This window comes from Piliocolobus tephrosceles, chromosome 16 (genome assembly GCF_002776525.5).
Source record: "Piliocolobus tephrosceles isolate RC106 chromosome 16, ASM277652v3, whole genome shotgun sequence".
Classification (NCBI taxonomy): Eukaryota; Metazoa; Chordata; class Mammalia; order Primates; family Cercopithecidae; genus Piliocolobus; species Piliocolobus tephrosceles.
In genome coordinates, this window is record NC_045449.1 from 823,124 (window position 1) to 836,187 (window position 13,064).

Sequence of the window (13,064 nt, forward strand, 5' to 3'; positions counted from 1 at the left end):
CTCCCGGGTTCACGCCATTCTCCTGCCTCAGCCTCCCGAGTAGCTGGGACTACAGGCGTCCGCCATCTCGCCCGGCTAGTTTTTTGTATTTTTAGTAGAGACGGGGTTTCACCGTGTAGACCAGGATGGTCTCGATCTCCTGACCTCGTGATCCACCCATCTCGGCCTCCCAAAGTGCTGGGATTACAGGCTTGAGCCACCGCGCCCGATTCTCACAGCACATTTAGTCACGGAAAAGGGTGAAAAATGCATTTGAGCCTTTGGGAACATCTTGCTTATCTAGAACAAAACCCACCCGGGACCGAGTGGGCAGGGCGTGGCCCCTCAGTGTGCTGTCCCTGCCGCCAAAGGCCCCCTGGGCTGCTTGCCTGCTCCTCCTCCCGGGAAGGACGGGGTGTGGCCGGGTCTCCCAGCACAGCCAGACATGGCAGCCTGAGGCAGGAGGGGCTGAGCCTCCCTGTTCTTTCTTCATCCTGGATTCCCGAACACCTCCCTTCCACCCAAGCTCCGAGCTCATGGTGGCCAGAAGCAGGCCCTGGGAGCCAGGGACCTGTGGACTCAACAGCCACATTTTTCTGTCTGGGTTCAGTTTCCACAGCTGTCAAGTCAGGAGTTTGGAACAGACAAACGGTCTCCGGTGATATTTCTTTTCTGCTGAGGATGCACCCCTGCCTTTATTTCCAAATGAAATTTTATGCCGAAGTCTCCCTGCCCACCTGGTCCGATAAAAGCAGAAGCAGAGAGAGCAGGGGCCCTGGCTGAAGAGGGGCTGTAGGGCCCACCTGTTCACACCTGCTTTTCCACCACCCGTCGCCTGCCTTGGAGCTCACGTCCCTCCCGGGAATTCCCAAGCCCCACAGGCAGAATCTGAGGCACACCCCACCGCCCTGCCCTCCTTTCAGGCATCTACAGCTCAGACCTTAGGTTCTGTGCGTGGGCCGCCAGCAGCCTCCAGCAGCCCCTACAGGCAGTTCTCCCAAGGGCCTCGCTCTTCCTGGAGGTGGGGGATGTGTGGGGGTGAGAGAGATTAGGGCCTTTGTAAGGACGCCTCCGGGTCAGACGTTGAACCTGCAGCTCATGTCTTGTCTCCACTTATCTCCCTGCTTTGGGAAACTCAGGACTTTTGCTCTGTGGCTGTGGGTTCGCCTCGGCAGCCTCGCAAGGGAACAGCGCCTGTCTAGTCAGTCAGGCGGGCGTGTCTACGTCATCTTGCATCTCCAGTCACGCTAGGGTCTTTCCTAAAGGCAGGGCAGCTCAGCCTTGCCTCCAACGTGTGAACACGCTGTGCCCAGCCCTCCCTGCCCCAGCCCAAGGCTGCAGGCTGCACTGGGGCTTAGACCCTCAGCCAGCACCACCACTGTCCACGGCAAGGCAGGGGCTGGCCATGAGGGGGCTGCTGTGAGTCTGCGGGGGCCGCAGGCTTGAGAGAGGCCAGCAGAGCCGACCCTAAAGGTGACCCCCGCTCGGCATTCATCTGCAGCCTCAGCCCTAACTCTAGGAATTCTCTAGCAACCCTTCCGTGGTGTCCTTCTCTCGAAGCTTTCAGAAAACACGGAAAGTGGGACAACCCTGGGGCTGATTCTTTGGATTCCGAGGGGGAAGCAGTAGCCTCCGCCTGCAGGGAGGAGCCGGGCAGCCATCTATGTCTGCGGCCTTTGCCTCGGAGAGTTTACTGAATGCCCACAGGCCCAAGACGACACTCTCTGAAGGGTCACCCGAGGTTGGCCGGCTGAGATCAAACGCGGGTCCTGTGTCTCGAGTCTGGGAGCCCGGCACCCACCCAGGTCCTCTGCGCCTCTTAGTCTGAGAACCCAGCACCTACCCAGGTCCTGTGCCTCTGAGTCTGGGAGCCTGGCACCCAGAGCTGAGAACACCTTGGTTTTGGTTTGTCGGGAGGCTGCATGTTCTCAGGGCCTGACTGCATTGGCTCCTGAGGTCCTGTCTGGACCGGCTTCTCTGCGTGGTGCCCGCCCCTCAGAGGTGGGTCAGGGGGAGCGGGCACCCAGCCTGCCTGACAAAGTGGCACTTCCCAGGGGTGGAGGGGAGCGGGGGGAGCCGACTGACGCCTCCATCTGTTTCTGGTTGGATGCTTCCTGCCCAGAATCCACTGGGCAGAATCCAGGCTCCCAAAATCAGGAACACCTGGGCGATGGAGGCGGCCGAGCAGGGCTGACGAGAGAGGTTTGTGCCCCATGTTTGGAAAAGCTTTCGATGGCAGGGCAGGCGTTCTCGAGGGACCCCGCCCCTGACTTCCGCCACCCAGGACAGGCTCTGCCGCCCACTCTCCAAGGAGAACCAGGCGTCCAGACCTGCCTTGAAGAGGGACAGCAGGTGGGAGTCTGGGCTGCAGAACAAATGCGCGTGAAACAGCTGGGGCGGGCGGGGCCAGAGCAGGACAATGGCTGCAGTCAGGGGGCCCTGAGAGGAAGTGGAGAGTGAGGAGGAAGTAGAACCAGGCCTGGGGTTCAGCCTCCCGGGTCCCCATGTGCCTGGGGAACTGGCATAGGGGTGGGGGTGGCGGCAGAGGGAGGAGCCCCACGCGGGCCAGCTGTGAAGGCAGCAGGGAGGCAGAACTCCTACGCCAGGAGCTGACGCGCAGCCTGACATGCGCTCCTGGCCTCGGTGGGCGCCGACGCGGGACTGATCTTCCAGGGAGAGGCCACTCCAGTGTCCCAGGACAGGGAGCTAAGGGGGCTGTGAGGGCCAGGACAGGGGTTGGGGACAGGCGAGGTGGAACCAAAGGGAAAGGCCTGTCTTCCTTCCCAGTTGAACCAAGGCCTCCCTCAGGGCCAGGGGCCCAGCTGTGGTCAGCGTGGTCCAGGCATGACGCCTGGAAGGATGAACGGGGGAAGGCACTGAGGACCCCCATTGACAGACGTGGATTATCTGCCTGGGAGGGGTCCCAGGACCACCCGTGAAGAATGAGAGGGCCGGAGCGGGAAGGGGCTCTGGGCTAAGATTCCAGGGTCCCCAGGATGCGCAGGACCCCCAGGCAGAGTTGAACGGGGACAAGACACCCCTTGGGGGCCAGAGGGAGGGAAGTGGGGCAGGGGAGCCCTTGACTCCTGCCCCGGCGGGCTCCGGCCCCACGTTCGCTGCAAGCTTCCTCGTGCTCTGCAGAGTAATTGAAACCAGAAGCTGCGCCCTAGCCGCTGACAAAGGCCCCTTGTTCCCGACCACACCAAGCCAAGCTCAGAGCTGCCGCGCTGGGTCATGGTAGGGAAACCTCAGGCCAGCAGGCGGTGAGGGCCCCAACCTTGACTTCCCCGCCCCTACTCTGAGGTTGATTCAGCAAAGCCCAGTCTGACCCCATCAGCTTAAGAAATAATTCTGCCTCGGCCAGCCAAAGGCCCCGACCCAGGGGACCACTTGTAGGTGACAGCCTTTAGGAGGGGGCTGCTGGACAAGGGACACCCAGAACCACTGGAGGGTGCTCGAACCTGCCAGCTGAGGGCAAACCAGTACTGACTCCATGCCAGGCCCTGGGTCCAGGGTTTCATGGACCCTCATACTCAGTCCTCGTTACAGCCCATCTGACAGGTCAGGAAGCTGAGGCTCAGCGAGGCAAAGACACTCACTCTGCTCTCCCAACTAATGACGGAGAAAGCTAGACTCAGCCCCCCAAGATCCGTCTGGCCTCAAAACCCCGGCAACACTGGCTGAATGATCCAAGTTCTCGTTTTCCTTTTTTTGAGACAGAGCCTCGCTCTGTAGCCCAGGCTGCAGTGTAATGGCACAATCTCAGCTCACCGCAACTTCGCCTCCCGGGTCCTGGTTCAAACAATTCTCCCGCCTCAGCCTCCCAAGTCGCTGGGATTACAGGAGCCCGCCATCATGCCCTGCTAATTTTTTTAAATTTTTAGTAGAGACGGGGTTTCACCTGTTAGCCAGGCTGGTCTCGATCTCCTGACCTCATGATCCGCCCACCTCGGCCTCCCAAAGTGCCGGGATTACAGGCGTGAGCCACCACGCCTGGCCTAAGTTCTCTTGTTTTCTTTACTAGATGGTGAAGTCCTGGTCATTCTTTGTACCCACAGCCCAGGGCCTGCCATTCAGAAGATGTATCATAAACAGAAACAAGTGAGTAAACTCGTGAAAAGTGTGGACATGCATGTCACAGCACTGACTGGCTCTTCCAGATACGTGAGATCCTTTAAGCTAGTGCTGAAGGTGGAGTAGGAATAGTTATTCCCATTGAATCAATAAAGAAACTTGGCTGGGCGCGGTGGCTCACACCTGTAATCCCAGCACTTTGGGAGGTTAAGGCGGGCGGATCATGAGGTCAGGAGATCAAGACCAGCCTGGCCAACACGGTGAAACCCTGTCTCTACTAAAAATACAAAAATCAGCCAGGTATGGTGGCGGGCACCTGTAATCCCAGCTATTTGGGAGGCAGCGGCAGGAGAATTGCTTGAACCCGGGAGGCGGAGGTTGCAGTGAGCCAAGATCATGCCACTGCACTCCAGCCTGGGCTACACAGCAAGACTCTGTCTTAAAAAAAAAAAAAAAATAGAAGGAGGTGTAAATGCCATCAGATTTGCCAATCTGGGCTTTGTGAGCCATTCCCAGTCCCGAGGCAGGGGACTGGCCTTCATGACCTCCTCAGAATGTCAGTTCTAGTATCTCTGATCTCTCTCAAGCTTCCAGGTGGCAGGCCAAGAATGTCAAAGACACTACCTCTTCCTGCCACTCCTCCCGTCAGACACAGGCTCCAAGCTTTGGAAGGGAAAGGGAGGAAGGGGAGGGACCCCATCAGGCCCAAACTCTGCCGTCGGGGGTGACGGTGAGCCACTGCCCCCAAACTCTGCTGTCGGGGGTGAGGGTGAGCCAGGGCCCCAGTATGGAGATGTTGGAGCTTCCTTCTTGGCCTAGAACCTGCCCCTCCCACCACAGGGTCTTCAGCGCTGCTGTGCCCAGGGAGGGCGGCCCTGCCAGGCATGCAGGGAAGTGCAGCTGCCTCCCAGGCACAGGGAGCAGAGGTGGAGTGTGGGGTGAGGGCTGTCCGCAGCCTGCGGTGAGCGAGCGAGGGAAGGATGAAGCAGGGCGGGGGAGCAGGCAGGGGGTGCAGAAGGCCCCTAGGGTTTAAGTAGCTCCTTGGTCTCAGACCCTTCTCCAGTCTGGGGACTGTGGCAGAAACTTAGCTGTGGGGCCCCAAGGGAAAGCTCTTTCCTCAGAGCCAGCCAGCCAAGAAGGGCCGGACCCTGGGAATATGCTAATCAGCTTGCGGGTAGGTCGCTCCAACGGCAAGGCTGGAAATAGAGTAGGATAAACAGACTGGAGTCCCCTGGGACCAGGAACCAGGGCAGACTACGTGGGGGGCAGGGGCAAGACCCGGGCGGTGGGGGCTCCCAGGTAAGCGGACTGGGATAGTGTCCCTGAGTCTGGGGCCCTTGTTCACCCACTAACAAGCTCTGTGACTGCGGCTGTCTCGCTCACCCTTGCTGGTGTCCATTTCCTTCTCTCCGAAAAGCGGGATTGGATTAAGTGCCCTCTAAGATTTCTTCCAGGCCAGGCGCAGTGGTTCACGCCTGTAGTCTCATCACTTCGGGAGGCCGAGGCGGGCAGATCGCCTTAGCTCAGGAGATCGAGACCAGCCTGGTCAACACAGTGAAACCCCGTCTCTACTAATAATATAAAAATTAGCCAGGTATGGTAGTGGGCACCTGTAATCCCAACTACTCGGGACGCTGGGGCGGGAGAATCGCTTGAACCTGGGAGGCAGAGGTTGCAGTGAGCCGAGATTGCGCCACTGCACTCCAGCCTGGGCAAGAAAGAGAGACCCCATCTCAAAGAAAAAAGAAAAGACTTCTTCTGGCCAAAACCCCCACGAATCCTCTCCTTTTATTCATTCTTTCTACTGGCGTTGCTCACAGCTCCCCCGCCACCCCTGCTGAGGCTCCTGAATTTCCTGGGACCCTCCCTTCATATTCCTTCCTCCCTGGAATGCCCACCCTACTCCTTTCTGCAGATGCAGAGCCTACCCACCTTGCTAGAATAACACAGAGCCTTAGCATAGCAACTGCACTGGCCGTTTTATACAATGATTTCTATAAACAATATAAAGTACTTTTAACAAAGTATCCAAAAAGGTGCTTAGGAAGACTCCATACAGCCCTAGAAAAAAAGGAGATTTATAATAATCCATGTAAGTATACAAACAGACAAACCAGGCCCTGATTAAATCTCTATAAAAATGTGTATACCTCAAGAAGGGAAAAGGCACCGAATAAATTGGCTGCTTCGGAGGAGTAGGAGTGGGGATGGTTTCTGATTATGTTTCAAGTCTCTCTGCTTCTACTGCAATTTTCTTTCTCATACAAACATTGCTTCCGGAATTAAAAAACCCAGGGCTTCCAAATCACTCCCGTTCCACCTCCTCCTTGAAGCCTCCCTAATTCCAGCCCAGGGTGACCCTTCTCCCTTTGAATTCCTGCGGGACAATCTTCCGTCCTCTTACAGCAGGAGGCAGCGGGGCATCTAGAAACGGGCTCTGCAGCCAGCTGTCCGCCCTGGCTCACCCCTGGGCACATGGCCTTGGCCGGGCTCCTCCCAGCTTCCTCGTCTTTCTAGCTGTGATGACATTCCTCTCCCACAGGGTCCTGGGAAGATCCCCTGAGATAGCAGATGGAAGCATTTAGCACAGTGCTGGGCTCGTCCTGGGCTCGCTGATGTGTGCATGGCTATTGTGACTGGCATCTTGCGTTCTTCTCACTGGAGAACATGGATCAACGGACTTGTCTTTCCAATCTGACAGTGGGTCCCTTGAGGCCAGGACCCTGCACCTGCGGAGGTGGGACCTCATAGATCACACTAAGTGCCCTTCCTCCTCTTTTCTTTTCTTTTCTTTCTCAGACAGAATCTCACTCTGTCTCACCCAGGCTGGAGGGCAATGGAGCAATCTTGGCTCACTGCAACCTCCACCTCCCAGGTTCAAGTGATTCTCCTGCCTCAGCGTCCCAAGTAGCTGGGACTACAGGTGCCCGCCACCATGCCTGGCTAATTTTTGTATTTTTAGTAGAGAGGGGATTTTGCCATGTTGGCCAGGCTGGTTTCAAACTCCTGACCTCAGGTGATCCCCCGGCCCTGGCCTCCCGAAGTGCTGGGATTACAGGCACGCACCACCACACTCCGCTAATTTTTGTATTTCTAGTAGAGATGGGGTTTCGCCATGTTGGCCAGGTGGATCTCAAACTTGCATCCTCGTAATTCGCCCGCCTTGGCCTCCCAAAGTGCTGAGATTATAAGCGTGAGCCACACACCCAGCTAAGTTTTGTATTTTTAGTAGAAACAGGGTTTCGCTATGTTGACGGGGGGGGGAAGGGGGGGTGGTCAAACACCCAACCTTGTAATCCGCCCACCTCGGCCTCCCAAAGTGCTGGGATTATGGACATGTGCCACCATGCCCAGCTAATTTTTGTATTTTTAGTAGGAACAGGGTTTCGCCATGTTGGCCAGGCTGGTCTCGAACCCCCGACCTCGTGATCTGCCCGCCACAGCCTCCTGCTCTTTCCCACGTGTGCTCCTCTCCTTCCTCCCAGGGGCACCAGGCACAAGTGTCCCCTGCCCCGGGGACTCCAAGACAAAGGAGACTTGCCTTATGCCATAAAGCAGCACCTCGGCTGCCTCTCCAGGCCACCAGCCACGCCACGGCCCTCTGCCAGGCTGGGGGACTTGTCGACAAAGGCCTGAGACGTGGGGCCAGTGCACAGAGGAGGAAGCATGGCCTTCCCCACATACCGTACGCAGAGGTGGCTGGACCAAGGTACGTAACCTCAGCACCCCAGTGTCCTCATCTGTAAAATGGGGCGCAGGGAGTGTCCTTCTCCCTGGAGGACCACGACAAGGATCACACGAGGAAATGACGTTCGGGAAGCGGCCTCCAGGAGCACGAGGGCTGGACACACAGCGGTGACGCGTGCTGCCATCTGTCTGTCACCAAATGCTGCCCCCACCCCAGCCCGTCACTCAGACTCCTGCCCCACTGCCCCATCAGGCGACCCAGAGTGGGGGGCCTCATCACAGCAGCAAACGCCTGTGCTTAGGCCGTAGGGCCCTTGCTTTCTCTGGATGGGCTGGTGGGAGGGGGCCTAGAGAGAAATGGGGACCCCAGAGGCAGCCCTCCTCCTCCTGCCTTTCCTTCAGGCCCTCTGAATATCCCCCAGGGCTGGACCCTATCTCAAAGCCACCTCCGACTCTGTCCTCACCGCCTGCTGGGGGGCAGCAGAACGGCATTCCAGAGCCAGTGCCAGTTCCCTTCCTTAGATGCGTGGCTGGAGGGGAGGCAAGGACAAGCTGTGGGGACAGACTGTTCCATGACTCCGTGGGGCCCAGGTTCGTGGGAACAGCTCTGTTTCGACTCTTCACCCAGCCTGGCCATCCGCGGTGGCTCCGAGGGCAGTGACAGGCGACGCTTCCTGAGCCACGCCCCTGAGGGATGCCTCCCCCACCGAAGGAAGCGGGTGAGATGGTTCTGCGGCGGAGGGCCAGGGCCGGGTCTTGGCACTCTGAGTGCTGGGGGACTTCAAAGGCCTCCAGGGGACTCTGGCTCTGAACTGCCCGCTCACAGACCCAGGTCAGCTGGCAGCAGGAAGGTTTGTGTTTCTTTTAATATCAACTCCCAGGCATTTAACATTCCTCGAAGCTTAAACACAGAAACATTTCCCTTACCAGACTCTGCCTTCTGCTTTGCCAAACATAACCTGGCTTCCTTCCTCCCCCACAGCCTCCATCTGCTCCTGTCTCTAAGAGGCTTGCGGGGACTGATGGTGAGTTTCCCCCGGGGCTTGTGCAGCTGAGTGAGAAGGAGGGAGGCGATGGGGCTGAAGTCCAGGTGGGGGAATGTGTCCTTGGGCCCCGGAGGCTGAGTTCTCGAGGGGCTGGGGCCCACCGTGCCCACAGAGCTGGCTGCCTGGCACACCCCCTTAACTCTTCTATTCCACAGCCACCAGTGGCCCAGGGAGTGTGGCGTGGCGGCCACTCTTGTCTCTTGCCTAGGCGTCTCCCAGGGCTGGACGAGCCAGCCCAGAACCCTTCCGTGCCTGTCCCAGGGACCGGGAGATGGGGCTGTCACCCCTTATCCCTGCAGAGAGCAGGTCCCAGGGACGAAATCTCTAGAGCCCATTTCCTAAATAACGAAGGACTGGCTGGTAGTTGCCTGGCAGCCCTGTCTCCCTAGCGACGAGTACTGAGAAGCAGGGTGCCGGCCCCACAGCATCAGAAAGAGACGTGTTTAGGAACACGGGGCGTATGCGGCAGAGGCCAGGCCCCTCCATGTGGGGCCCCTGGTTCAAACACTGGAGCCTGAGACGGGGCGGGGAGTGGGAGACCCACACGGCTCCCCGGGGGCAATGCTACCAAGGACCTGCAGGTAAGAGCCAGACACCCAACTCGGTGGCCCTGACAATGCATCAGAGAACAAACGCTTCCTGCTAAAAAGCATCGTTCAGCCCCCTGTTGTAGACGGAGCCATCACAGCCTGCGCCTGGATCACGTCCGGGGCTACTGTTAAGAAGCCCAGTGAGCCCAACGCCCGAGGCTCAACCCCAGTACGTGTTAGTTACCGTCTCCCTTCATTTCATGGTCACAGGATCTACCCCCAAACCAGACCACTTGTGGCACAGCGTGAGGCCACCCGAGGGGCCAGACGGGAGTGTGAAGCCACCACGCCACGCCTTTCCTGCTCCCAAGCCTAGTTCTCTTAATAGCCCAGTGAATAACAGCCATCTTCAAAACTGGCAGAATGTTTCAGAGACACAGGCAGCACACACAAAGGCCCTTTTCCTACCTATGTTTGTAGGGAACCAAAAGCACAGTTGAGGTATAAATGCTCTTTTTTTTTGGAGACAGGGTCTCACTCTATCACCCAGGTGCGATCTCGGCTCGCTGCGACCTCCACCTCCCAGGTTCAAGCGATTCTCCTGCCTCAGCCTCCTGAGTAGCTGTCACTACAGGTGCACGCCACCATACCCAGCTAATTTTTGTGTTTTTAGTAGAGATGGGGTTTCACCATGTTGGTCAGGCTGGTCTTGAACTCCCGACCTCGTGATCCACCTGCCTCAGCCTCCCAAAGTGCTGGGATTACAGGCATGAGCCACTGCGCCCAGCGGCATAAATGCCCTTAACCTCAGGTGCAGCCTCTCTAACACCCAAGTCCCCACCGGAAGCCTCAGGCTCCCAACACAGCTGAATAAGGTCCAGCCACCCCAGCAACAAGTCAGAGACCACCCCCGGCCCCCGAGCCAAGCACATGGCCCCTAAGTTCTTCGGGCAGAACAGCAAACGCCTGGTCTGTGTGCCTCCCTCCGGCCCCCGTCAACGGCAGACACTGCTCCTCACACGCAGCATTCCTCCCCCCGTTCACCGACGCAGCCTCAGAATCCTTCTCACTACGGCGTTCCGCAAAAAAGCCACCCATAGACTAAAGCTGGGGTGTGAAAACAAAGCTGGATGCTTCCATCTCTCAGAAGCGTGGATGGCCCACCTGAGGCTCCAGGCACACACCTGGGCTTCCGAGGCCACAATAAGCGGCCACCTCCAGCAGGAGAGAACCACCTCCTGGGGAACTTTCCTCCAACCAGCTTGGAACCAAAATCACCGAAGAGCAGGCTCCTTGACCAGGACTCCTTTTCAACTGCAACCACTTCCCAGAGGCTCCCCAGCCTTGCCGTGGCGCCCTGGCCTCACCTGGATCTGCCCTTTGCCCATGATCTTGTCCACGATCTCGTTGTTGTCCTTGTTGACCTTGGTCTTGTCATAGCACTTCTCATAGCACAGGATCCTCAGGGACTGGGAACCCTCCAGCTCGATCTCAAACTCCTGGGGAAAGATGGGACAAAGGGCCCTGAATCTCCGAAGATGGGAGGCCTGGCTTTCCGGCAGCTGCGGGCCCCTCAGCTCTGCAAGGAGGACTGAGTGAGCACGGCCCACAAGAAACACGTCCGATTTTCTGGAGCTCACAGAGGCCTCCCATCACCGATGGAGTCTGGGGCCTGAGCTGACAGCGCAGGGTCTGACACCCAGACACACACCGTGATCAGAAACCAGCGGAGCAGGGGGCAGAAAGGGGGGTGCAGGCAGAGCTGGTCCAACTAACAGGCCTGGCCGTCCCCAGCAGACAGGCCATGGGCACGGGGCAGTAGGGGCACACTCAGGGCGGTGGGGGCACACTCAGGGCGGGGGCGGCACACTCAGGGCGGCGGCGGCACACTCAGTGGCAAACTCGGGGGTCCCTGCAGAGACACCAGCCCCTGCCACTCACCTCATCCCACTTGGGCTCCGCTGTGTCCCGGAACACCCTGGTTTTGGCTTTGCTAACAAAATAGCCGAAGGAATCCACCTCCAGGGTACAGTACAGGTCTGTGGGGGAAGGACAGACGGAGATACCATATGAATGGGGCCAGGGTGGGGCCGGTGGGACGGCACTCAGGATGGAGGGGGACATCGCATCTGTCCTTTCCAACATCCTTGAGGACGGCAACTTGGCTCTCGCCTCCCTGAAGCCGTGGACCTTCTGGCTCCTCCTGTTCCCCTGCCCCCTTCTTAGGGGCTCTGCCCTCCCCACCTCAGCCCACTCCACACTCTGCCCTCCCCACCTCAGCCCAGCCCACGCTCTGCCCTCCCCACCTCAGCCCAGCCCACGCTCTGGCCTCACCTCGGCCCAACCCACACTCTGGCCGCCTCCTCCCTCTAAAGGGCCCTCAACTGTGCTGTGTCTGCATCTTCCTCACCATGGAGACGTTACCACAAACTCTTCACTGAGCACCCTGGTGCCACCTCTCCCCGTAACACTGGTGCCCAGGTCTCAACAGCGGCATTTTTGGGGTGGGAGGTGCTGGAGGCGTTTAGCACCTTGCCGCCGGGTCCTGAATGCTCGGAGCAGCACCCCCCGCAAGCCCAGGGTGCTATGGCTTCCCCTGCTGTACTTAACACAAACCAAAGGGATCTGCTCTACCCGTGCATCCCTAGTCTCTCCGCCCCCACAACATAAACACCACACTGGAGATGCCTGAGTTTTCTTGCCCGCCGGTGCACCCGCAGTACCAAGAACAGGCCTGGGAACCCAGCCGGCACACGGCAAATGAGGCTCCTACCACCACCAGGTGCTCCAGGTAACAAGGCGGTGGAAGGCTGGGGCGGGAGGGCAGGGGCAGGGGCGTTCCCCGGCATTTCCATCTTGAACCCTGGCCTTCAGGCTGAACATCTATCCCAGGACACAACTGCTGAGGTCACAGCACCGGCCCGGACCCCGGGCCCTCTGCAAACCCACAGCCCCACTGGGCTCAGACCCCGGCAGTCCTCCCACCTTCAGGGAGATGCCGAGGTTGTTCCCAGGGTGCCGGAGGCCGTGCAGGGGGTGCCTTTGGGGCACCACGGCCAAGTCTCTGCAGCGTGAATCAAGGCAGAGGTCAGAGTGTGGGCAGACGGTGCAGGTGGCTTACTCCGCTTGGCTCCCAGAGCTGCCCAGCTGCGCCGTTCTCCATCAGAACAGCTTCCCTGGCTGGGCACGGTAGCTCACGCCTATAAATCTCAGCAGTGGGAGGCGGAGGTAGGCAGATAACCGCAGGACAGCAGTTCCAGACCAGCCTGGCCAACACAGTAAAACCTCATCTCTACTAAAAATACAAAAATTAGCCAGGCGTGGTGGCTTGTGCCTGTAATCCCAGCTACTCGGGAGGCTGAGGCAGGACAATCTCTTGAACCTGGGAGGTGGAGGTTGCAGTGAGCCAAAACCGCGCCACTGCAGCCTGGAAGACACAGCAAGACTGTCTCAAAAACAAGAATGGCTTTCCCACAGAAAGGAGAGTACAGCTGCCCCAGGAAGCCTCCAGCTGGAGCAACAGAAAGGAGACCCAGGTGGGCATCGGAACACACGGAACGTGGTGCAGCGGATTCACAGGCGAACACAGAGGCGCTGAGCACCCCAGCCTGGGCCAGACCAGGGAGTGGGTCTGTGTGTCTGAGACGGTCCGTGAAGTGCTGTCATCATGGACTGATGTCAGTATAAGCAAACCCTCCTTGAGGGGCTGGGGACGGCTCACAGGGTCAGAGCGAGGGTTTGGAAGGGG

At 58.6% G+C, this 13,064-nt stretch overlaps 1 protein-coding gene across 3 annotated transcripts in view; it reads right to left on the minus strand.

The window, feature by feature from the left end:
* ABR (ABR activator of RhoGEF and GTPase) overlaps nt 1-13,064 on the minus strand; it is a 244,973-nt gene that overhangs the window by 36,856 nt on the left and 195,053 nt on the right. For all 3 annotated transcript variants that reach the window (XM_026448359.1, XM_026448360.1, XM_026448361.1), the window contains 2 exons: nt 11,258-11,355; nt 10,684-10,815 (listed from right to left, as the gene is read on the minus strand). In XM_026448359.1, the coding sequence (XP_026304144.1) occupies nt 10,684-10,815; nt 11,258-11,355 (230 nt within the window). The remainder of the gene's footprint in view (nt 1-10,683; nt 10,816-11,257; nt 11,356-13,064) is intronic.